At 37.1% G+C, this 26,945-nt stretch overlaps 1 protein-coding gene across 1 annotated transcript; it reads left to right on the top strand.

Moving 5' to 3' along the window:
* Nucleotides 1–26,500, top strand: LOC106876970 (BTB/POZ domain-containing protein 9). The gene is made up of 12 exons (XM_089340095.1): nucleotides 1–155; nucleotides 10,557–10,771; nucleotides 12,651–12,786; nucleotides 13,765–13,995; nucleotides 15,920–16,184; nucleotides 16,890–17,109; nucleotides 18,032–18,151; nucleotides 19,664–19,773; nucleotides 20,920–21,109; nucleotides 22,532–22,639; nucleotides 23,391–23,469; nucleotides 25,277–26,500. The coding sequence occupies exons 1-12, from the start codon at nucleotides 84–86 to the stop codon at nucleotides 25,544–25,546; spliced, it is 2,016 nt and encodes a 671-aa protein (XP_089196221.1). The 5' UTR covers nucleotides 1–83; the 3' UTR covers nucleotides 25,547–26,500.
* The last annotated feature ends 445 nt before the right edge of the window (nucleotides 26,501–26,945 follow it).

A 26,945-nucleotide genomic window follows, 5' to 3' on the forward strand; every position in this document is an offset into this window, starting at 1 on the left:
GTGCTTTTTGTCATGAATATTCATATGTTGTTTGAATTATCTGCCCTTGCCGGAAGCCTGTTAATTTAATTGGTTTCGGTGTAATGTCGGGCAACAGAGCTGTCCTAGAACCGACATCGTCCTCTGTTGGAGGTACTGATGCCAGTTCAGATGATGTAAGCATACACTTTAATTATATTTGATTCTTTGTCCTTTCAACCTTCTTATATATTACCTAAGAACTGTTTTACTTTCTTCTATTTAAAAAAAAAAAAGACGTGGCCACATTTTAACGTTTACTGGTTCTGCTTTCAGTTATAAAGTATGGAATCCCGAACGTGTTATAATTTTACGTAAACTGTAGTGTTTTCATTTTTTGCGTTGTTAAGATTCTTTACCTTTATTTGTTTGTGTCTAACATTTAAGTTTAATAATGCTGATTCATGGAATTCTTTCAAAGTATTTATTATTAGTAACGATATTAGTTTAGTGAAATGGCATGTCTACGACTAGGAATCGAAACTTGTCTGCCAACGTGGGAACGTTTAGTGGTCATTCGACTAACGAGAAATAGTGGAGCCACGTCTCCCTCAAATAACCCTGTCGTAAGAAAAATTAAAAGGACAGATTGGATCATGTTGTCCTAGATACTCTAGGGGCACACATTTGACCGTGTGGTTAATAATTTCGTTTCGTTGCTGCGTGTTTTCGGGTTCAATTCCACTTATGGTACTTTAAAATAAACACCTACCATAGCCTCGAGTCGACCAAACCCTTGGATTGTAATTTGGTTAGACAGAAATTATGTGGTAGTTCTTTCTCAGTTGTTGAGATGTAAATCTAATCCAGTTGAAAGCCACCACCACTACCTCCTGGCTCTTATTTGCGCTAAATGAGGTCCCTTCTGTTGTAAATATTCAGAGTAGGTGTTTAGTCTGACCTTTTTCCCGTCCCTGACTAAACTTTAACAAGATATGTTGGTCATCCAGAAACCCCCTGAATTTTTTTTTTAGCAGCAAAGACCGATATCGATCTTGTTTCTATCTCTGTGTCAGTAGTCACTGATAGCATTTCAGGTGGAGGTCAGAATTGATCCAGTAATCTCTGCCAATTACCTGTAACATGTCATGTTATTTACCAGAAATAATAGTTTCATTTTCGACGGATTTCTGATTTACGCATCATTAAATCCTAGAAGTTCTACTCTTTTTCGATTTTTTTTAAAAATCGGAGTTTAAAACATGGACAATACGAATTTTTTTGTTTAAATTCCTCCCTTGGGTGCATTATCATTCCATTAAATGTGTTTATGAGGAGAAAACTATTGAAAACCTTCAATACATGTCAGAGAGACAAAGAAACGAGGAAGGTATCGGGTGGTCATCAGATGTTCTAAAGATACCAGCTAAATTGCCCTTAAATCACACAATTTTTTGTGTGCATAATATTACGAATTCCCGTGTGTAGAACACAAATTCGCAAAGTTTTCCTGAACCCACCCCCAAGTTACGAAGGGTTGCCGTATTTTAACGTGTATAAGGAACCCTCGTGTATAAAGAACCACCTTATTTTGGGGGCTTAAAATTTGGAAAAAAGGTTTTGTAAGGGATTATAATACTATCTGTATATAAGAAACTGCCATATTTACTTTACCTCATTTTTGACAAAAAAGGATTCCTAATACACGTTAAAATGCGGTATATGAGGTGCTTAAACCAGAATTCCACTTCTACTTCTTACAAATGTTTCTAATTAAGGTAGCAATTTTTAGCTGAGGGGGGGGGGGAATCAATTTCATCAACCTCAGTGCTTGACTGGTATTTTGTTATCGACTGCGAGTTGTTCTCGATAGGAAAAACTTACTTTTCATTCTTTCGAGGGCGATAAAATAAAGTACCAGTAAAATATCGAGGTTGATGAAATCGACCCATGTCTCTACCCACTAAAATTACTGACTTTGTGGTAAAACTAGAAAATACTATTTTTAATAACGATTTTCTAACTTAGAAAACAATTATTTTATCGACTCCGGAAAGATGAAAGGTGATAAGAAACATATAACTAGTAAGAAGAAATTAAACCTTGGGATTTATCAGAAAACAGTAAATTTTAAAATTATTCAGAAAACATCACTATAAGGCACCAAACATTATTTGCCTACAATATTCCAGTTTTGCCTTATTTTTTTTTACCCCATTTAATTACAGTTGTGAGAGAGGGCTATGTAAAATATAGGAATAAGTTCCAACCCGAACAACCGTAAAATTTTTTTTAAAGATATGAAACAAAAATAGTTTTAAAGAAAAAATTTATTCATCATCCAGGAGAAAGAAAAAAAGAACTTACAATAACTTGTCTGAAAATAGCGAATAACATTTGCCTTATAAAATCAAATTTTAGTAAATTTTATTATTAAAAATATTAGTAATAACTAATATAAATTTTCTTAAAAGACATCTCATTTCGTGGAACCCCGAAAGTATTTTTTCACAGAATCCTAGGGATTAGTTGGATCCCCTTTTTATTAACACTGGTTTAGTCAGTCGAGGAATGGTAACTCTCTGATCAAGATCTCTGTGACTTTTGAGAGGAAATTCTACTCCGACCAACCAATCTGGTCCTAATGCTGTGATCAACAGTAAAAGGAGCCGCAGACCAAGTTGGGATGTTAAATAGATTTAGTTTATATTTGAAGTGTACAAATACAATTTAGTTTACATTATATAAATGTAAACTTTTTATTTTAATATGGAGAATATCTTTTTATTTATTTGCCACACATTTCAAAAAACGCTAAAAAATCGTTTACAAAATTTGGGTGAATGTATATATATATATGATGATGTTAGAGACTGCAGATTTTCTAATAAAAAGGGGAAAAAAAATAATGTCCACTCAGCTGGGTGGTTGGTGCTAGGAAGGGCATCCAGTCATAAAAAAAAAACCCCATGCCAAAACAGACACTGAAGCCCGGTGCAGTCTTCTCCCTAGCCAGCTCCTGTCAAACCGTCCAACCCATGCCAGTATGGAAAGCGAACGTTAAATGATGTTGATATATAATACAAAACCACATTAAAATCCAAAACCGAAGTATCTTCCCTTATGTTTGTGTTTTTGGTTTTGGATTTGTATTTTAATGTGGGTTTTGTATCATAATGTATCATATGCGTGGCCGTGTGGTTAGATGCTTGCTCCCCAACCACATGGTTCCAGGTTTAGTCTTACTGTATGACACCGTGGGCAAATGTCTTCTATTGTAGCCTCGGGCCTACCAAAGCCTTGGGAGTGGATATGATTGACGGAAACTGAAAGAAGCCTGCCCCCGTAACTTAGCAGTTCGGCAAACGAGAGCTGTAGAATAAGTAGCAGGCTTAAAAAAAAAGTCCTTAGGTCGATTTGTTCGACTAAAAGCCATTCAAGGCGGTGCTCCAGCATGGCCGCAGTCAATTGACTGAAACCAGTAAAAGATAGACGGTACATTCATTTTTGTTTGAATATGCACGGATTCTATTTTTCATGATTTGTTGGTTCCCCAAATTTTGTAATACATTTTGTAACGTTTTCATTGATTATTTGAAACTTTGTGGCAAATAAATAAAAGTTATTCTCCGTATTAAAAAAAAAAAAGGTTTATATATACATAGTTGCATTTTCATTTTTAATAAACTGAAACGACAGCACATTCGTGAAAATCTTTCATAAGTGAAACAACAATATTATTTGAAGTAATGCTTTCATTATTGTTTTAAAAACCAAGATATTTGGGTTGTATGTCTATGTAAGTTGTATATAATTTAATTTACAAAGCATTGGATTAACACTTCTTAAAAAACAAAACATTACAAAAAGGTTTGGGGCTACTTAGAGGGTTAAAACCGACAGGTAAACGAATTATGTTACTGCCACTTCAATGTCTCCCTCACCCAATCTCTAAATATGAGTGTGGTATGGTGTTATTGCTTTATTTTTATGAAAAGTGACAGACGAACTGATATTTAGTTTAAACCATTTATATCTTTGGTTCGTTTCCCCATCCTCCTTCAGTTTCGAAGAGATGTTGGTCAAGTACTGAAATCAATTACATTTACAGCCAAACAGAAAAGATCAAACACATATATAAAGAGTGTGTGTGTTTCAAAGTGCAACAAGGTATTTTGGTGACAATAGAACGAAAGCCGCAGTTCCTGAACTTAGTTTCCTTTTGAATTCTTTATATAATTTTTTTCCAAACATCCTTGGATCCATGTCTTTATTTTTCCTGAATCCATAGTTTGCCGCTTAATTTAAAAAAATATTTTCGTGAGAGAATTTATTTATAAAATATGTATTGCCTCCCCGCGCCGAACGTGTGGTTTTGTGTTTATATTAACAGCCTTATAATTAAAAATAATATATTGAAAGCAATACAACAATAATATAAGACACAACCACATTCACTCACCACTGATTTTACAATTATAATCATTTCACCTGAATTTGAATTTTCGACTCTTCTGGTCCTCCATACATGAAATACGACATCAAAATATTTGCTGTTACTTCAGACACGTAAACAGCAGCAATTTCTACAACTTATTCGATCTTTCCATTTTCCAATCCTTTGACACCGAATACAGAAGATCCAGTCTCGAACCTTAGCCATAATATATTTTTGTTAACGTTAATAATAACCTCGGAGGTGGGGATGGGGGAGAAAACCACGAAATATCAACCCACTTGACGTTTCTCTCTCAGTCGTCACAGCAATGTCTGTTGGTGTCTTTGATGCGTCAAACATTTATTATTTTGATTATTTTTACGATTCTGTGATGAGGGAACGACTGGGAGCAGCCACGATTATTTGTTTACAGTATCTTCATTGCTCTTCAAAATCTCTCCAGTACGGATTAATTGAATCCCATTAAAAATATTATATCAGTCATATATCATACCAGATTTCATTACCAAAAATAGACGTCAGATCTTCCTCCTCGTGTTGTTATTATTTATTACTGGCAGTTTTCAGAAAGCGGTGGAGTGTCAGAAGTAAATATCTATCGGTACTTAGTTGTTATTGGCATGATGAAAAGCAATTTCGTCATGCTGGGGCAATCTAGGACTACGTTGTCAAAATGTGTCCTTAGGACATCGCGGGTTGAAATGAGAGAAATTTGGATGTTATTTATAGAAGATGGAACCATCTCATAGAGGCTTCCCAAGGTCAGCCCCTGGTCGAAGGAGCATACGATCAAAAGTCTTCTCGCGGCAACCTTCCCGGTGTTTATCATTGCGTATTATTATCATCATAAAGGCTTTGAGCTGGCAGAATCGTTAACACGCCGGACAAAATGCTTAGCGGAATTTCGTCCGTCTTTTCGTTCTGAGATCAAATGCCACCGGGATCGACTTAGCCTTTCATCCTTTCGGTTTCCATAAAATAAGTACCTGTCAAGCATTACGAAAGGATTCTTTATACCAGGGGTTTTCAAACTTTTTGACGCGGACCCCTTTATATTTCAGGCTTTACCTTAGGGATCCCCTTATAAACGCTTATGAAATTTATACATAAACATTTGCTTAAAATAACATATTTTTACATTTATTTATTTAACAGTATTTAACAAATAGGTTTATTGTCAATTAATAGAGTTCGATTAAAAAACATATATAAAATCAAATTGCCCACAAAAAGTATTTGCTGTCCACGGACCCCCTGTCTAGTCCTTGCGGACCACAGTTTGAAAACCCTTGCTTTATACGACATGGCTATGATTAAAAAGTGATTCGGCTGCTATTTCTAGCAGATATTGTTGATAACGTAAATTCTCGTGAGTTCGTAGCAGTGTTATCACTTAGATCCTCCCTGCTAAACCCCTTAACTGCAGTATTTAGTTTCAAGACCCCCTTACAATTTTTAATGATTATTAATAAAGCAAACCATTTTGCGTTAGCTTCCAGAAAGAGGTGAGGAGGGGGCAGTGCCCCGTGAGTGGTGGCAGAGCGGTGGTGGAAGATTGTTGTAATAAGTACTCAGATGAATTATCACTTCAGGATTCTCCTCAAACGTAGGATTTAAAAAGATCAGTCAGTGAGTTTAAAGTGAAAACATTAACAATGAGCAAAGATGGGATTGTTTAAAAAGAGGTTATATATTTTAAATACTGATTAAAAGGTGTGTGACACACTACAGAAAACGACAGCTGGTAAAGAAACCTTTCTCATGGCACCATGGTACTTCTTGATAGACCAAACATTTCGGCTGTTTTCGTTTCGCTAGCGCCTGCCACACGAGCACCAACAATTTGACTTCTTTGAAAGTCTGATAGATCTGTCATTTTAATGAATTTCAATTACCTTTTTCTGATCAGAAAAGAAACAGCAATTTTATCAAAATATATTAAGCAACACTAATAAAAAAAAAATTTTAATTCATAAAAATATGATGCTATGACGCTAGGTGTTTCCATTATTTTGTCCATCCCCTGTGTTGGTGTGGGTATGTATTGGTGTATGTTGGCCAGGGTGTGTATGTGTGTGTAACTGAGATGAGTTTGTGATCTTCCTACCTTCTATAAAGGCCATTATTGACGTAACTAAATTGCTGAATTAGTTGTGTGGTCGTCATTATACAGGTGTCTTAATTGGCAGGTAGCATTTGTTGTTTATGGCATCTAAAACACCTGATGAATGTATAATAAGTGTAGTTGTATATATATATATATATATATAAATATACAAAATATACATACACTTTAAGGCTGTGTGGAATGTATAAAATGTGTTACACGTAATAAATGCTTGACTGAAGGTTTGATTACAATAAGGATATACACCATGTTTTACGAACACAGAATAGAGAATAACAGAATCTGTTGGGAATGTGTATACATTGTATGCGTACTGGTCCTGTTTTATAAATCGACGTGGAGAATAATGGAATCTCTGTGGCATGTTCGTGTATACATTCTACTCGTGTGCTCCTATTGACGTAGAGAAATGTCAACATTCCATCGAAACCTGTCATTTTATTGTTTTTGGTCGTTTATTTTGTTTTATATCATACGATATTTGTAAACAATAGCGTCGGTACTTACGTGTTTCCACTGAACCTTACATTTGTTCACTACATTAATAATAGTCAGAAGTGACTCTAATTCGTGTAGAAAAAATGTTTTGTTCGACGCACTAATTTATCACCAGTATACAATTTTTTTCTTTACTGGTTTGTCATGATTGTGGCCATGCTGGGGCACCGCCTTCGATTGTTTTAGTTTATTTTCTCGACCCCAGAACTCCGTTTGCTAGTTTATTTTTCCTATTTCGTCTAACCTCTAAGTTACGGGACAAATTGAGACAACATATATGGTTGGATGTAAACAAACGCGCACGATCTCATACCTACAATAACTTGGACGGAATTATGGTTTAAGCACTCCATATAAACCCTCATAACTTTTAAAAATTTCTTTGGAATTTTTAGAAAAATTTGGCGAATTCTGATCTATGGGCGATTTAACTGTTTTTAGCACATCTCACGACCACCTGATACCATTCTCGTTTCTTTCTCTCTGTGACATGTATTGTTTTTCAATATTTTTCTCCCCATAAATACATTTAATGGAATGATGATGCACCCAAAGGTAATCTATTGCTAGGATTTAAGCCAAAAATTCGAACTGTCTGTATTTTAAACCCTGATTAAAAAAAAAAAAAAAACGTAAAAGAGTGGAACTTTTGGAGGGTTAAAAAATCTTTAAGAAAGAATTTTTCATTATCGTATGAATTTCCGTAAGTAGAACACAAACTTGCAAAACTTTTCTTAAAATTTTGCAAAATAAAATAGTTAGGATGGGTTATATTGGGTGCTTAAACCAGAATTCAGCCATAATTTATAAGTGGTTTCACAAAACTTGAAATACTCAATATTTTAGAGTGAACATATTGTATTTTATAAATATGACTGCTTTTATTTCACTAAGTTTTAGGTTAGATAAAAATAGGACATTCATCTGTTTAGCATCAGACATGAGTTACAGAAAAACAATATGTGCAGGCATGGCTATGTGTGAAGGAGTTTGATTCCCAACCACATGGTTTTTAATTCAGTTCCAACTGCATTGCACATTGGGCAGGTGTCTTCTACTATATCCCTGGGTTGACCAAAGCCTTGTGAGTAGATTTGGTAGATGGAAACTTAAAGAATCCTGTTGGATGTGCATGTGAGTGTATTGGTGTCACTTTGTGTTGGCATTGTGTTCCTGTACTTCATACAAGTGGTATCACTAATTTTTGTGTGGAAGCATATCCAGAAAATATTAGCTTGCTTGGAAATAGGTGAGGGTTGTTGACAGGAAGGGCATCTAGTCATAAAAATCTTGTTTCAAAGAATTCCATCTGCCCATGCAAGCATGGAAAAGTGAATATTAAAACAATTGTGTGTGTGCATGTATTGCAAGTTATTTGGTAACCCTGCTGATGCTGGTTCCACATATAAAAAAAAAACGACCAGTTCACATTAAAGTTGTTGGCATTTGGAAGGGCATCCAGCTGTAAAAAGCATGCTAAAGCAGATTTTGCTGGTGCCTTGTAAAAAGCGCCCAAGCCACTCTGTAAAATGGGTGGCATTAGGAAAGGCACCCTGCTGTACAGACCATGTCAAAACAGACATAACCAGTGCTGGTGCCACATAAAAAGCACTCAGTCAACTCTGTAAGGTAGTTGTCATTAGGAAGGGCATCCAGCTGTAGAAACCATGCTAAAACAGTGAAGCCTAGTGCAGTCTTCTACTTAGTCAGCTCTTGTCAAGCCATCCAGTCTCTGCCAGCATAGAAAATGGATGTTAATTGAATATGATGATATACATAAATTGTGTGTGTATGTTACTATAGGTAGGTATGACCCAAACTTCAGGAATGAATTTGATAAATGGAAACTGTGTTGAAGCACATCATACTGTACCTCTGATTTGAGGGTCTGGGTCTAGTGTTGGCTCAGGGTGTGTCCCACTGAGTTTGCTTGAGACTGTGTAAGTAGTCTGTGGTATACTCAACCATTCAGTGAGTAGTGAAACCATAATCTGAGTGGTCATTAATGGTGGTAGTAGTGATAATAGTGAGAGAATATTGACAGGATGTATGTCCCATCATCTTTAATTTGTTTTAGTCATTCTTAACCTTTTAGCATTCAAACTGGCCAGATCAGGCCCAAATATTCTACCTGTTTTGTGTTCAAACTGGTGAGGTCAGGCATCTCACAACTACCCTGCAATGTCATTCTAAAATTAAACAAACGCATCATTGAAATCTCAGATCTAGAAGATAATGTCTGATGAATTGAAAGCAATATGAATAAACAAGCTTTACATTTGACAGAATAATGTGAATGCCAAAGGGTTAAGGGTATACTGGGGCATTTGCTGCTTTGAGTTGACTCTGTTCACAGCAATTTTTTCTGTTGACTCAATTCATAAGATGTCCAGGAAGCCAGTTGTTGGACTTTTTTGTATATTTATCAATAACTGATGGAAGTTGTTCTAGTTCAGTGTTTCTCAACCAAGTTTTACCTATGGATCCCTTCAATTCCCATTTTACTCGGATGCATCCCCCACCAGCCATTCTGTGTTTAAAAAAAATTATATTTTTATAATTAAATATTAGGAATTGTATACAAAAATCTTTAAATATTTTGTGTATTGTAGATGTATAAATAGTTTATTGCACATAAATTTTAACAGCAAAATCTTATATGGATCCCCAAAGGCCATATTGACCTCGGTTGAGAACCACTGTTCTGGTTGGTCCTGAATTCTCGTTGGTGATGGTGTCACATAAAAAGCACTGGTGAGGGTGTCATGTAAAAAGCACTGGTGATGGTGTTATGTTAAAAAGTGATGGTGTCATGTTAAAAACTGCTGGTGATAGTGCTATGTTAAAAAGTGCTGGTGATGGTCCCACATTAAAAAGCACTTGTGATAGTGCCATGTTAAAAATCACTAGTGATGGTGCCGTGTTGAAATGTGCTGGTGATAGTGCCACATTAAAATGTGCTGGTGATGGTTCCACATTAAAACATGCTGGTGATAGTTCCACATTCAAAAGTGCTGATGATGGTGTGTTAAAAAGCGTTGGTGATGGTGTCACGTGAACAAGCGCTGGTAATGGTGCCATGTTAAAAAGGGCCAGTGATGGTGCCATGTTAAAAAGGGCTGGTGATGGTGCCATGTTAAAAAGAGTTGGTGATGGTGCCACATTAAAAGGCACTGGTGATGGTGCCACATTAAGAAGTACCCAGTATACTCTGTAAAATGGTTGGCATTAGGAAGAGCATCCAACTGCAGAAACCAATCCAAAACAGACTGTGAAACTTGGTGCAGCCCTGACCTTGTCAGTTCCTGTGAAGCCATCCAAACCCATGCCAACATGGAAAATGGACATTAAATGATGATGTGTTGTTATTAGTGTCAGGTGATACCTGATTGAATAGACTAATGATCAATAGTATTCCAGCTATAACCATCTCGTCTTTTATTGTGTGCATGATTAACTCCTTTTGATAATTACTACAGCTGCTTTGGAACACAACTTTTTTCCTATTTGCAGTGGTTGACTCGAAGAGGACTGAATTTACAGACCCCTGAACATTACCTGAGACGATCAGCTTTTCCCTCGGGGATTGTAGATCATGTTAACTCACTGTCGGAGAATCTTGCTGATTTGATTGAAAAGTCGGAGTTCAGTGACATAGTGTTGTGTGTAGAAGGCATTAACTTTAAATGTCATAAAGTCATTTTGGCTGCAAGATCGGAATATTTCAGGTTTGTTACCATTTTAATTTTTAAAAAAATATATTTAAAATGAAAAAAAGTTTCTTTTTAGTTGACTTTGACTAACTTTTGTCTTTTATCCACTAGGTTTTGGTAAAATTAAATATACCAGCTATGCACCAGGCTCACTTTAATTAACTATTTGCATTAAAAAAATACTTTGTTTTTATCATTATATCAATCAAATATTGGGCTTGATTTTATATTTTGTCCTTCCAAGATTGATAAAATAAAGTACTGGTTAAGTAGTTAGGTGGTACATTATTGAGTTCAATATATTTTTGCCTCAAAATGAGTTAAACTGGTAAACAAAAATGTTCCTGGTTTTCTTTTATAGTTTAATATTTTAATATCCCTTTACTTTACAACCTTTTGATAAAACAGCTTCCATTTATTTTCTTTTTGTAATTTTTAAAGTTTTGTTTTATGGTTAAGGTTAAGCTTTATTAAACAAATCACAAATACTTAGAGATTAGATTAGTAACAAATAATCTGATGATTCACATTAAAGCTTTAAACATCTAATTAGTCTAATTACATTTAGATATGTATCAATTTCTCTGTATGATTTCAAAGAGTTGGAATCAGAGGTTTTGTATCACAATTCTACAGAGGTAGTTTGAGCAGGTATTTCTTAGTTACCATCTTCAGTTAGAGAAAGGAGAGAGGCAATGTTGGATTCTTTTACGATGTTGGCATTGGTGAAATTGAGGTATTTGATGTTTGGTTTAGTGGGGAAACGGGTGAGATGGAAATTCTTAGGGTTACAGTTCTAGAGAGAAAGAACCAGGTGAGGTATTTAGAGTGGGTGGGGAGGTAAACATAGAGAGACACAATACAAGCAAAATGAGGCAGTAGTGGTCATGGCTGGATTGAGGGTTTCTAATCTGATAGGATGGAGGAACAGAGGCTGTTGAAGTAGAAAAGAAAAGAAACTGAGAGAAAATAGTGTGTCTGTGAAGAGATTGTTGTCTAGCTCCAAATCAGCCTTCAGTGAGCAGGCCTATAATTACAGGTATTCCAATCATGACCATCTCTATTTATTTAATACTACATTATCCAATGTGTCCTTTGTTTTTTGAAGAAAGTAGGGTAGGATTTGAGAAGATCTAGACACTGTTTCTAACAGTTTGAAGACCATGTAGATGCAGCTATGTTAGTTCCCAGGGTTATTATGAATTGGTTTGTGGGTCTTTTGCTAATCATTTACATGGTATGACATGTGTGGTGTAAGATGTTAAGGTTGCAAACTTTAACCCTTAAAAGCATTTAAACTGGCCATATCTGGCCCAAATATTCTTTCTGTTTTATATTCAAACTGACCAGATCCTGCTTCTCACATCTACCCCACAATGTCATTCTAAAAATAGACAATTACATCATTGAAATCTCAAAGCTATGAGACAATGCATTAGTAACTCAAAAGAACGTGACTATATAAACATTAGATTTGACAAAGTAATCTGAATGCTAAAGGGTTATGTTTTAAACTATGGTCCCACTCTGAGTGCCTTTGAGTATTATCTTCTGCAGAGAGTGGACTCTGTTGTATCCATTTGAACCAGGATCTCTAGTTTGGGGATAAGTAACTGATATCATGGTGTACAGCTTTCTACTCAGAAACTTTTGAATCCAAGGTTTCATTTTCTCCTCTCACCATCAATGTCAATCTCTAATTTGAGAATAAGTAACTGATATCATGATGTACTGCTTCTTACTAGAGAAACTTCTGAGTCAATGTTTCATTCTCTCTCACCATCAGTGTCAGGTCCTCCTCTCCCAAGGGACATGGGTACTTGCTTTCTTTGTCTCACTAAACCATAAAATAAATGTATTTGTTGTCTCTGATTATTTCTTTTTAATTCAACAGAGCATTGTTATACGGCGGAATGCTGGAATCTCAGCCAGGAACCAAGAAAATAGAATTGCAGAATACTTCTGCTAAAGCATTTGATGCCTTAAGGAAATACATGTACAGTGGACGCATCAATCTGGTGGAAGCCAAAGTAAGGAAGCTTTCTTATCCTTGTCTGTGTGTCTGCCAGTGACTGTGTGTACGTGTTATGTGTATCTGTTATATTCTCTATGTATGTATGGGCATTCAAATTTGTGATACTCCTACCATTATCATTGTCAACAATTTGCCAATGTCGTCTCCTCACCCATGCCAACGTCGTCTCCTTCATTGGACACGAAACTCGACTTGTGAAGACCTGTTGGGGCAAGCGAAATCGTGATGGCACCTGTGCCCAGTGTCGCCTTCCTGGCACTTGTGCCAGTGACACATGTAAAGACATTCGAGTGAGATCGTTGCCAGTGCCGCTGGACTAGCTCCTGTGCAGGTGGCACGTAAAATACACCATTTTGAGCGTGGCCGTTGCCAGTTCTGCCAGACTGGCCTTCGTGCCGGTGGCACGTAAAAGCACCCACTACACTCTCGGAGTGGTTGGCATTAGGAAGGGCATCCAGCTGTAGAAACTCTGCCAAATCAGATTGGAGCCTGGTGTAGCCATCTGGTTCATCAGTCCTCAGTCAAATCGTCCAACCCATGCTAGCATGGAAAGCGGACGTTAAATGATGATGATGATGTAAAAAAACAAAACACCTCCAAGTACATACCACCTAAGGAGACTTCTTGTGTTTGTGAGTGTATATTTTTGTATGTCATAAAATGTGAGAAGCTGTCTAGTTGCTTGACTTCCTGGAAATAACAGCCAAATCTCCCTCAATGTCACATGCTAACATTTTAAAAGACAGGCCTCTTATCCTTGTGTGTGTCTATTTGTGGCTGTGTATGTGTTATGCGTATCTGTTATATTCTGTGTGTATGTGTTCAAATTTGTGATACTCCTACCCTTTTTATCATAATCAAAATGTAAAAAAAAAAATCTAAATACTCAACACCACCACCAAGAAACAAAAACAAAGAACATTTCTTTCTCACTTTCTCATTTCATTTTATATTATTTTTTACTATTTTCTAGGAAGAGAATCTATTGGACATTTTAGGCTTAGCTCATCAATATGGTTTTGTGGAACTGGAATCTTCCATCTCTGACTACCTCAAAGCCACACTTAACATTCAAAATGTCTGTCTAATATATGACCTGGCTAATATGTACAGTTTGATCTCACTCAGTCAGGTGTGTAAAGAATTCATAGACCGTAACGCTCTGGAAATACTTTGCAGCACTTCTTTCTGTAGTTTATCAGAGGTAAGTTTGTATTATTGTTTGCTGTTAATCATTTTAATACCAGCCCACCTGTATGCGTGTGTGTGTGTGTGTGTATGTATGTGTGTGTGTGTAGAAGATACTAAGGAGTCAGTTTATGGAAGTTTGGCTACTGGCATGGCTGTGTGGTAAGAAGTTTGCTTCTCAATCACATGATTCTGAGTTCATTCACCATGTGGCACCTTGGGCAAGTGTATTCTACTATAGCCATGGGCCGACCAAACCCTTGTGAGTGGATTTGGTAGATGGAGACTGAAAAAAGCTTGTCGTGTGTGTGTGTATAATGTATCTGTATATATAATTGTGTGTGTGTGCGTGTGTGTCACCAGTGTTGGTGTGTTTATGTCCCTGTAACTTAGCAGTTCAGCAAAAGAGACTGATAGAATATGTACCAGGCTTAAGAAGAAAATAAGTACTGGGATTGATTAGTTCGACTAAAATTCTTCAAGGTGGTGCTTCAGCATGGCCACAGTCTTACTGAAACAAGTAAAAAGATTAAAAAAAGATGAATTTGTTGTATGTCAAATGACAATGTAAAAGCTCCCTCATTGACCATATTGCTTTTTATGCATTTAGGGTCCTGATGGTGTCCCTTAAACAGGCTATAACCATCTTCCTTCCATCATAGAGTGCTCTTTTTTGCTTTGCAAGCTTCAAAATAGCCCTAACAGTGATGGTGCCACAAAAAGCACCACATACATTCAAAGTGTTTGGTAATAAATTTAAACAACAACTCGGGGTTGAGCGGACTCTTTAACCCTTTAGCATTCAGATTATTTTGTCCAATGTATTGCTTATGTATTCACATTGTTTTGAATTAATCACACATCTTTTAGCTTCAAGATTTCAATAATGTGATTGTATATTTTTAGAATGACATTGTAGGGTAGGTATGAGAGGTTAGATCTGGTCAGTTTTAACATAAAACACGTAAAATATTTGGCCTGAATATGGCTGAATTAAATGCTAAAGTATTAATTTTGCTGATGGCAAAGTAACTTCTATGCCTTGGTGCCTTGGAAAGTGTGGAAAGGTTAGTGTTAGGAAGTGCATCAACTTGTAGCAACTATATCAAAAATGAGACAATGGTGGTAAACATGGTCCTCCAACCCACTGAATCCTGCTGAGCCAGTGTGGGTAGGAAGATGATTATGATGGTTTGTAACATTGATTCAAAGCAATTTTTTTTTGTATGTGTGTTGGTTATATATAATTGGCCCACGTGCCGGTGGCACGTAAAAGCACCCGCTACACTCTTGGAGTGGTTGGCGTTAGGAAAGGCATCCAGTTGTAGAAACTCTGCCAGATCAGATTAGAGCCTGGTGCAACCGTCTGGTTCGCCAGTCCTCAGTCAAATCGACCAACCCATGCTAGCATGGAAAGTGGACGTTAAACGATGATGATAATGATGAATTTAAACTGACTCTTTTCCTTTAACCCTTTTGATACCATTCTGCCTGAGATTCTGTCTTTGGTTCTCTGCTACAAACCTCCAGTTTTAAAGTGATCTAAATTAAAACCTTCCATCAAATTTATTAATTTATTTATGTTCCAAAACATTATTTTATGTTCCAAATACCAGCTTAATAATGGTTTCAAATTTTGGCACAAGGCCAGCAAATTTAGGGTTGGGGATAAATCAATTACATTGACCCCAGTGCTCAACTGGTACTTATTTTATTGACTCTGAAAAGGATGAAAGGCAAATTTGACCCTGGTAAAATTGCCACTAAACACTGTGATTGGTGTGCTAATGATCCTGCCAGCTTGTCACCTTAAATACCAGCTTAATAATGACAGTTATTTTATAATTTTTTCATTACTTTTCAAAATTAATTGAAACAAAAGCAATGATGACCATAATTGTTGTAGTGAAATAATGACTCTCTTTCTTTTTGTTTCCTAGTCATCTGTCAAAGAACTATTGTCTCGTGATTCATTTTGTGCCCAAGAAATCAAGATCTTTCATGCCATCTGTAAGTGGTGTGAATGCAACCCTAGTGTAGACCGTGCTTCTGTGTTGGAAGCTGTACGATTGCCACTAATCTCAATAAAAGACCTTTTTGAAGTTGTACGGCCCACAAATCTTGTGTCACCAAATGCCATATTGGATGCCATCCAAGTTATCTGGGAGTGTCGTGGAATGGATCTCAAGTACCGGGGCTTTCTTGGTATGATTTTTCGTAATTATTTTTGTGATGATTTCTCTTGGATATAACACTGCACTCAATGCACTGCTGCTCACTTTTCTAACTGTAAACTCATTGTAGTTTATAATATCCATTTCACAGTCCACATATACTGCCAGTATTCTGTACTGGTTAATCACACACTCACGTGCACATCAGGACTTGCACATGTCCACACAGGAACATTTTTACATGCATACATACACAGATATCCACATGCATGCACACACACATGTTCATGTGCATGTCAGAATCCACAAGGATGCTTCCACATGTGCATGTACCCATGCATGCGCACATGTCCATATTTACACACACACGTCCACTCATGCACGCCTATACACACACATGCACACTCACATCCATATGCACATACATCCACACATTAACACACACACACATGACACGTTGACACACATACATGACTCACATGCACACACACACGACACGTTGACACACATACATGACTCACATGCACACACACACAGATCCACATGCACGCACTCAGACATCCACATGCACGCACACACACACACACATACACACACATGCACATGCACACATCCATGTACACACTCACACACTCATTCATATCCCTCTTTTTTCTGTTTTAAAGACTGTTTTTTTTTTATTTCATTCTTATATTTTCTGTAAAAGCTAAGGAGTTCATTGTTTTGTTTGTTTCAGTACCGGAGGAAAATATTGCCACAATTAGCCATGGTGCCCAGGTTATTAAGGGTGAGATGAGAACAGCTCTGCTGGACGGGGATACTCAGATGTATGACTTTGACCGAGGCTTCACCCGGCATCCAATTGATGACAACAATGGTCAAGGTATCGTCATTGAACTGGGCCAGCCATACATAATCAACACCATCAAGATGCTGCTTTGGGACAGGGACATGAGGTGAGTGGTAGTGCTACTGGGTGGGTGGGAGCAAGGGACAGATTTCTTTACTTTTTCTTTGATGGTCCTACCTGTGTCATGTTAGAAATTTTGGGTAACACCAAGTGGATCTGCATGCCTCTTTGTACATCTGTGTTTTTGAGTGGGCTTGTGTGTGTGTTAAGGTATGTCTAAATGTACCTGAAAATATGTGTATTTGTGCTTGTGTGTACATGTGTGTGTGTGGGTGTGTGCATATATATTCATGTGATCACTATCATCGTTCATCACTATTTAACGTCCGTTTTCCATGCTGGCATAAGTTGGATGGTTTGATAGGAGCTGGCCAATGTGTCTTTAAATGTTTATGAGAATGTGTATATCTGTAATTGTTTGTGTTTATGTGTGTCTATAAATGTATTCGAGAATGTGTGTGTGTGTTCATGTGTCTATAAATACACCTAAGAATGTGTGTCTACATGCATGTATGTATGTGTGTTTATGTGTCTATTAATTTACGTTAGTATGTGTGTATGTTCATGTGTGTCTATAAATGCATCAGAGAATGTGTGTATCTACGCTTGTGTTTGTGTATTCATGTGCCTATAAAGGTACTTGAAAATGTGTGTATGTGTTTGTGTGTGTCTATAAATGTCTATGTGTTTATGTGTGTCTATAAATGAACTTGAGAATGTGTGTTCATGTGTATCTATAAATGTACCTTAGAATGTGTGTGTGTGTGTGTGTGTGTGTGTGTGAGGATGGCAAGATAATGTGGTATGAAATTCTCTTTGTCTTCACAACCACTTCAACTTTGACCACCGCCACCACTATTATTACTCCCATGACTGTCATTCCGTATTCCACCATAATCACAGCTTCTAGCACCTCTCCCATTTCTATCATATGTCGTCAACACCACAATGTCTCTGTTTTCTGACAGGTCGTATTCCTACTACATTGAGGTATCGATGGATGACAAAGATTATCAGCGAATCATTGATCACACCAAATATTTGTGTCGGTCTTGGCAGACGCTACACTTCCCAGCAAAGGTTGTCAGGTAAGTTGTACTTATTTAGCCCTAGGTCAACCCTGATCCAGTAGACCAATGATCAGAGGCATTCCAGCCGTAGCCATCGGTGCCATGTAATAAACTCCCAGTACACTCTGTAAAGTGGTTGGCATTAGGAAGGGCATCCAGCTGTAGAAACCATGCCAGAACAGAGAAATGGAGCTTGGGCAGCTCTCTAGCTGACCAATTCCTGTCAAACTGTCTAATTCATGAGAGCATGGAGAATGGATGTTAAATGATGATGATAGAGGAACCCAGGACCATGTTATCTAATACGTCTTCTCCTTAGACACTGTGTTGTTTGAGGAAGATTTAGTTGTTATTTCTAGCACATTGAGTGACCATAGAGAGGCTCCCTCATTAGCTTATTGTCAGGTAAGTTGTTCTGGGCTGGTGTAGTGGAGAACATGTCACCTACACCAGTAATGCTACAAGTTGTTTTATCCAGTGTGTTGTCACACTAGCTGTTACCTCTATCATTTACTTTCATGTCATGTAATAACTTTTCCCTTTGGCACACAAACTGACCCAGCCCTTTATATTTATCACAAGAATTTCTCCTCCCCTCAGTCACATAAATTGTTGTATCTTTTATCACGCATACTTTTAAGTTTCTTTGTCTTGTCACACTCCTCCTATTTCTGTGCAACAGGAGCCCCTATTTCTATGCAACACAAGCCCCTGTTTCTGTGCAACACGAGCCCCTGTTTCTGTGCAACACAAGCCCCTCCACTTCTGTGCCATACGACCCTCTACTTCTGTGCCATACAAACCCCCACTTTTGGTGCCATACAAACCCACACTTCTGTTCCTTATGAACCTCCACTTCTGTTCTTCATGAACCCCCACTTCTATGCGACACGAACCCCCACTTCTGCACAACGCATGCCCCCATTTTTCCACTACCATGTTGCATTCTACATGTGTCCATTGTGAATTGTTCTGCCATTGGTGTTTGGAATCCATGTGTACTACATGTCATGATGATCTTACAATTACGATGGACATGTAGTATGCATGGTGGTAACATGCTATCTACATTGGTACCACATGTAGCTGCATAAAATGTGACATGTAAGGCATTCTTGTACCACATCAGAAATACATGTGAAAACATTGATAATGGAGGTACATGGCAGTATGGGTATATTGACTGTTATCAACGTTCCTACATGTATTATTGATGTAGTACATGTATCACCAATATGCCATGTGCTACTGACGAGGTGGGGAGGTTATGGTCACTGAATATGCTAGAAATAGCAGTTGAATCTCCTTCAAATAACACTATAACTCTCTTAAAAGAGGAAAGGACAGTAAGTTGTGATGGCCATGCCTGGAATACCTCTGTATGTCTGCTCACTCAGTTCATTTGGACAACTTATCATTTGGCTACATATGCAACCACAATACTCTGCATATCCATGTTGTACGGATGTCTTCTCTTCCATCAATGTTCCAACATGTGTTAACTATTTAACCATTCTTTTCTTTCCCCAGATACATCAAAATAGTCGGCACCCACAACACAGTCAACCGAGTGTTTCATGTGGTGTCTATGGAGTGTTTCTTCACAAATCAACAGTTTCATTTAGAGGAAGGCCTTATAGGTAAGCACTACACACACACACATAGCCTAATAGGTAAGCTGTCTACACACTTAAACACACATATATAATGCGAAGGTGTTAACAGTCCTTGGTCGAAATACCTGATGATCATTGGATACTGTCTGATGATATTAATTTCTCCTGGCCAAAGTGTCATTCACTTTGGTGAGTGGAAAAGAAGCGCCTCCTAGATGATATTAATGACATAGTTTTATAGGTACGATGTGTACACACACAGTCTTATAAGTGAGCTATTTACATTTTGGTTGTTCCATTTCCCTAGTAGTGGTTTCTGTTGTAACCCTCTCAGATCTTGGCTATTTGAACAGTACATAACAGATCTCAAGAATGTAATGTCTGTGTGTTTGGAACTTATGAAAATATACATTACCTGCATCTCATCATTAATAAACATCATATTTGCCATTTGACTTTGTCGAGTATTTTACCTATTTTAGGTGTGTAGATGTGTGTGTGTTTGTGTACAGAATATATGTACACACACGTCTTGTCCATCTACCAACGTTGATAAAACAAGTAGTGTTGGGGAGTAGGGTTCAATGTAATCAGTTACACTACAGAAAGTAGTGCCCCAGCATAGTCGTAGTTGAATGATTGAACCCTGTATAAGAATAAAAAGAATATATTCTGAAGAAGTGCTGAAACCTAAACGCTTCTAAGGTAGAATTCTCTGAGTTGCCTCCCTTGTCACAGTATGTCGAAAAAGGAAAGACAAAGAACAAAAATAGCAACAAAGATTATATATCGATGGCTAATCTGTAGCTGCCGTCCCCAGACCCCAGAAGAAAAACATATTACCTACAGCAGACCCAAAAGTGGTGCCCCTTGAAAAGTACCACTTGGCAGCAACACTATGTATCTATCTTTCATACACTCTCTATCTCGCTATATTTCTCTCTCAGAAACAACTTTTACTCCTCCTCTTCTTCACATATACTTTGTGTAGCCAGACAGATGGAGATCAGCTCCTCTTTTATAATATATAACTGTAAGGTATGGGGCTTGGCATAGTGGTAATTTACATGGGTGTGGCATGGCTGTAGTTGACTTGTGTATCATGGTTGCGATTGACATAAGAAGTGTAATATGGTAGAAATAAAACCTTGCTCTTATGTTTGTTTTCAGTGCCTCAGGAGAATGTTTCCACAATCAAGGCCAGCGCATGTGTCATTGAAGGAGTGAGCCGCAGTAGGAATGCCCTGATCAATGGTGATGTCAACCAGTATGACTGGGACTCTGGTTATACGTGTCACCAGCTTGGTAGTGGTGCCATTGTGGTACAGTTGGCACAGCCATACATGTGCAGTTCAATGAGGTAAGTAGTGAGTCTGTGTAAGCAATGGATGGCCAATGGGTGGAGAGTAGAAAAGAAAACATGGTATTTGATGTACCTTTACATTCTGAGTTCAAATCTCAGCCTGTTTCATTTTCTCATTACTTCTCTGTAGGTTAATAAAATAGGTTCTGGAGTTGATGTAATCAGCTGCACTCATGTCTTGTGAGTGGAATTTGAGAGATGGAAACTGTACAGAAGCCCATTGTGTGTGTGTGTTTGTGTAGCATCAGTGTAAATCCTCAAATTTGATGGAAAGATAGAATCAGTTAAATTGATCCCAGTATTTGACTGGTATTTTATTTACCCTGGAGTGTTTAAAGGAAAAGTTGACCTTAGTGGGAGTTGACTTAGAATAAATATATAGGAAGATATCTAGACATGCTGTCTGTTGCCCAGTCCTTCTTACCATATCTTAATTTCTAAAGGAAGAAAGGCCAAGTGAATGTGGATGATGTTTCAAATTCAGAATATAAAAGGCTATAACTAAAAACCGCCAGATAATTTAATTTGTGATTTACTATTTGTCAATCCACAGCCCAAATAATCATGATTTCAAATATAGGCATAGAATCTCAAATTTAGAGTTTCGGTGTATACTTAAGATTGATGTCCAGTACATATTTTATCTACTTCAGAGAATAATGGCAGGGTAACAGTGTGTAACATGATTTTTGTCCTTGGATAGCGACTGTTATTTCCTGTTTGCTTACACCTAGAAAGTATGAAAAATGGTTAATATTTCCTTCAAACTTTGTTTTTGTTGCATTTATTCAAACTCCAAAGAATCCTTCTCAACACATGGCAATGATGCTCCCCCATTACTCCTGCCTATGATCAGAGATGCATATAGTCAGCCACTAAAGGGCATGCTCAAGTGGTTAAGGTCAAGCAAGTGACAAGCAAATCTGTGATATTGAGCAGAATATTTGCTATAATGATATTTCTGCTTCAGCAACTCAGCACTAAATCTGTCTGAAATGTAATGGAAAATAGGTCAGTTTTAAAATATTGATGTCCAGGTCACAAAAAAGCAAATTTTGAAGGGATTAGTAGTCATTTCCTTTGATTTCTAGATAGAAGCAAAGAGGAAATAACACTTACTGATCAAAGGGAAAAAAAAAAAAAATTTTACACAGTGTCATAATTCTTTCTACTATAGGCACAAGGTCTGAAATTTTGGGAGAGGATGTGAGTTGATTACATTGACTGCACTACTATACTGGAACTTATTTTATTGATCCTGAAAGGATAAGTTGACCTTGGCAGAATTTGAACTCAGAACGAAAGTTGGATGAAATGCCACTAAGCATTTTGCTTGGCACACTAATGATTCTGTCAGCTTGCCACCTTAACAGTGATAACACAACAACAATGATAATGATAATAATGATTCTGTTTCAGGTTATTATTGTGGGACTGTGATGACAGAAGTTACAGCTATTATATAGAAGTGTCAATAGATCAACAACATTGGGTGAAAGTAGCTGACAATCAACAGAAACCTTGCAAGTAAGTTATCAATATTTTTCTTGCTTTAATGGGAAACCAGGGCTTAGTAAGGACCCTATGAAACCCTAGGGTTTCATAGGGTCCTACTAAATAAAAGCTCTAAAACCTCATTGGCTCTTTATCAAGTAAAGATTTCTGCTGCTCCTGCCACTATCACCATTACAGTGACCTCATGCTAGCAATGAAGCCTCTACATCAGTGGTACTCAACCAGGGTCCCTATGGCCCCTGGGTAGGTCCATATAAGATTTTTGGAAAAATAGGTTCCACGGTAGTATCTGAAGGGTCCATGAAAAAATTTTCATTTTGATGTATTTATTGGAAGAAACAACTAGGTTTCTTTCTCAAACATTCTACATAGTTTTACATGTTTCCACTCACTGTAATGTGTTTTCTCAAAGAGTGCTGTTTTAGTCCTATATAAGAGAACGTGTGAAAAACAAAATAGGAAGTTTGAAAGAAGTATCTATAAAACTAGCTTTTAAACATTGAATGGCTATGGGGGTCCACCAGAGTAAAATAGTAATTGAGGGGTTCCATAGGTAAAAATTGGTTGAGAACTCCTTCTTTACAGAGTTTTTTGGCCTGCTTGAAACAACAGCTAAATTGTTCAGAATGCACACTACAGTGACTTTGAAAAGAAAATCTAAGTTTCTTGTGGTTGTCTTGGCTACAGGAACATTACCCCAGTACCAGCTTTCTAGAGCAAAAATAAAATTGAAATAAAATAAAACCACATTCCTTATTTTCAGATCCTGGCAGACAATTGTTTTTGAGAGAAGACCTGTCGCTTTTGTGAAGATAGTCGGTACTCGTAATACAGCAAATGAAGTAAGTGCAGACTTCCTCTGTCTCTGTGTTAGTAACACACTCAAGACTTCACAACCCCAGTGTTATCAACTCACCTTAACCATTGCAAACCACCCTATTTCAAAACTCCAGGCCCATTTTTGGTCTGATATTTCAAACCTAACTAGGACGGTCTCTGGTCTGATGTTAACAATTCACTAACACAACCCCTTTGAGTTCCAAAGAGGTCCTTAATATAAAAATTGATAAAAAAAAAGATCCAGTTTTAGTGCTGTAGTCATGTGGTTAAGATTTCCACATGCAATCAGTTCAATTCCACTTTGCGAAACTGTCTTCTACTATAAGCCTTAGATTAACCAATGCTCTAATTGTGACATTTCTGTGGAAACCATTCAGAAGTATGTGTGTGTGTGCGTGTATGCATGCAAACACATGGTTATATGGTGAAGAACTATGTGGAAACCTAGGCAAACCAATGCATTGTGAATGAAAATAGTAGGTTACAGTTACAAGAAAGCTCGTGTGTATACACACATATTCAGATGTGTGTGAGCATAAACACCAATTCAGTGTTTTGTCATTAGTACTGCTTAAATGAAAGACAGTGAAAAGACAGTGAAAAATTCTTTTACTTTCTCCAGTGAACAAATGCCCCATACATGTGAGAGACAGTGGAATGAAAAAATAGCTGAACTGAAAAAAACGAAACAAGTCATGGTTGTGTAGTGTATATTAGTGTGTTCAACAATGATTGATGTGTTTAACAGAATGTAAGGATCTTGTTAAGATGTAGTGAACACATGTTGACAGTAAATGTATGTTGTGGTAATAAGCAGCATGGAGTATTAAATGTTGGTATGATGCAGACATTTTTAGAGTCTCAAATGTATTTATTTGAAGGAAGTATAGATTCCACAAATCTCAGACTAGGTAACCCATGAAGGAGAGCAGTAACTGAAAACAAACTAAAATCAGAGCCATGCGGAAGATTCTTGTAGTTTTGCTACAAGCATCTTGGTGGTACAAGCATGATAGTGGTACAATGTGTCTCGTCTGCAAGCACGATGGTGGTACAATGTGTCTTGTCTACATTGTGTAAGTGGTCAGCAACTGGAAGAGCATCCAGCTGTAGAAACCAAACATGTGTCACATGGTCTCTGATATTCTATTCCAGTTTGGAAAAACTGACTAAAGATTGATGACAAAAGTTTGTGTTGATTTATTGTAAGCTAAATTAATGAATATGTAAAAAATTATAAATACTGTTTGCTATATAATGAACACACTGGTGTAACTAGTTGTGTTTTTAACACCACCACCACAAAGTAAAGAGAGTGTCTCTACATAATTTCTTGACCTGCTAGAAATAGAAGTTAAATGTACCTCCAATTGTACTCACTGTTTTGAAAATAGATGATATTGTAGTCTGAGATACAAGTGGGTGCTGAAAAATTCCTGGCTTTGGGTAAAAGAAAATATAGAAGGATCAGTTAATTACGATTTTATTAAATATATTCCCCTCAATGATTCACACACTTATTGCAGTGGTCCTTCAGTTTTTCTAAGCCCTCTAAAAGAACTTGGAAGGTTGGGCCTCCACCAGGCCTTTTGTAAAACCCTTAAAGCCAGGAACTTTTCAGCACCCCCTCGTACATTACGCTGTAAAAAAAAAAAAGTAGTGATGAAGGCTTGAACAGGTCTTGATTACGGCTATCCCTGGGTTACATATCACCACCACTGTCACCATCACCTTATCACTTCTGCCATCATTATCATCACCATCACCATCAGTTCTTAATTCTTTTTTGTTTCATTTTTATTTTTAAAGGTTTTTCACTGTGTCCACTTTGAATGTCCAGCATTAACTGTACCAAATGATGAAGACCAACTCGTATTCAACAGCAGTGATGTATGTGACACCACTACCACCACCACCATGGCCAATATCACCTCCACCACCACCTCCACCACCACCACCACCACCACAACTAACCAATCAATGGCAGGCAGCTCAGAACTCAACGATGATACTGCAGCTGGTAACATTGACTCCGTGTACTACCGACTGTCGGATGATAAGGTCTTGAGTACCATATGAAAGGAGGAACAACAACGGCAGTGGAGACCACCTGCTTTCCCTTGCGTCACCCTGGTAACCCCAGCATCCCACACATCACAGACAGTATCCCACCTTTCACCAGTCACATCGCCTCCACCACCACCATCACCATCATCCTCACCACCAAAAGCGCCACAAACTTCCTCTTACTGCGGTTGTTGTGATCTGTCCTTGATTTTCAAGGTCTTACGTGGGTGGTTGTACATGTGTATATTATGAGTGTATATTATATGCTATTATGTATATGATGCAATATATATATATATATATATATATATATATTTATATAAATAAGGATAAGATCGGTATTTAAAATATTGATCTTATCAAGTGGTCAGCATGGGAATAAAAACCATCAAAGGTAATAATTATTTAAAATTATAATACAGGGTATCAAGAGATACCACCACGCTGAAAAAATAGCAGTCAAATCCTGACTCCAAAACCACAATAAATGTCCGCAAGGCACGATTAGCGAGGACGAAGACCAAATAAACCAGTAAAATAATAAGATAATTATCTTATTATTTTACTGGTTTATTTGGTCTTCGTCTTCGCTAATCGTACCTTGCGGACATTTATTGTGGTTTTGGAGTCAGGATTTGACTGCTATTTTTTCAGCGTGGTGGTATCTCTTGATACCCTGTATTATAATTTTAAATATATATATATATATATATATATATATATATATATATATATATATAAATATATATAAATATATGTATATATATATATATATATATAAAACACACACACACATACATATAGTGTCTACAACTTTTTTTTACATGACTAGGTTTTTGTTTTTTATTTTTTATATTTTTTTAAAGTTTGTTATTTATTTACAAAAAAACAAACATTTGTTGTTGTTGTTGTTGCTGTTGTTTATTTAAAATCCTGTTTTAATAAATTTGGCAGATGTGAATTGCTTTCCAGTTTTCATGAGTTTTGTGTTCTGTAAAAGCTGGAGGAATTGGTACCAAGTATTCTCTGATCTCTTCAGGAATGAAAAAAAATAAAGATTTAAAGTGTGCGATAGGTTTGAAAAATATATGTTTCCTGGTTTGGGATCTAAACTTCCTCCTTTTTATAGAATTTAAGCCAGCAATTAACAAATAAACACGTACACATAATAAATAAATATAAATATACACAGGGTGGGCCAAAAGTCAAACACCAAATCCTTCGACACGGGCGAAATGCTTAGCAGTATTTCGTCTGCTGTTACGTTCTGAGTTCGAATTCCGCCGAGGCCAACTTCGCCTTTCATCCTTTTGGGGTCGATGAATTAAGTACCAGTGAAACACTGGAGTCAATTTAATTGATTAGTCCCCTCCCCCAAAATTTCAGGCCTTGAGCCTATAATAGAAAGGAT

The sequence above is a fragment of the Octopus bimaculoides genome, chromosome 23 (genome assembly GCF_046866305.1).
Source record: "Octopus bimaculoides isolate indiv1 chromosome 23, ASM4686630v1, whole genome shotgun sequence".
NCBI classification, from domain to species: Eukaryota; Metazoa; Mollusca; class Cephalopoda; order Octopoda; family Octopodidae; genus Octopus; species Octopus bimaculoides.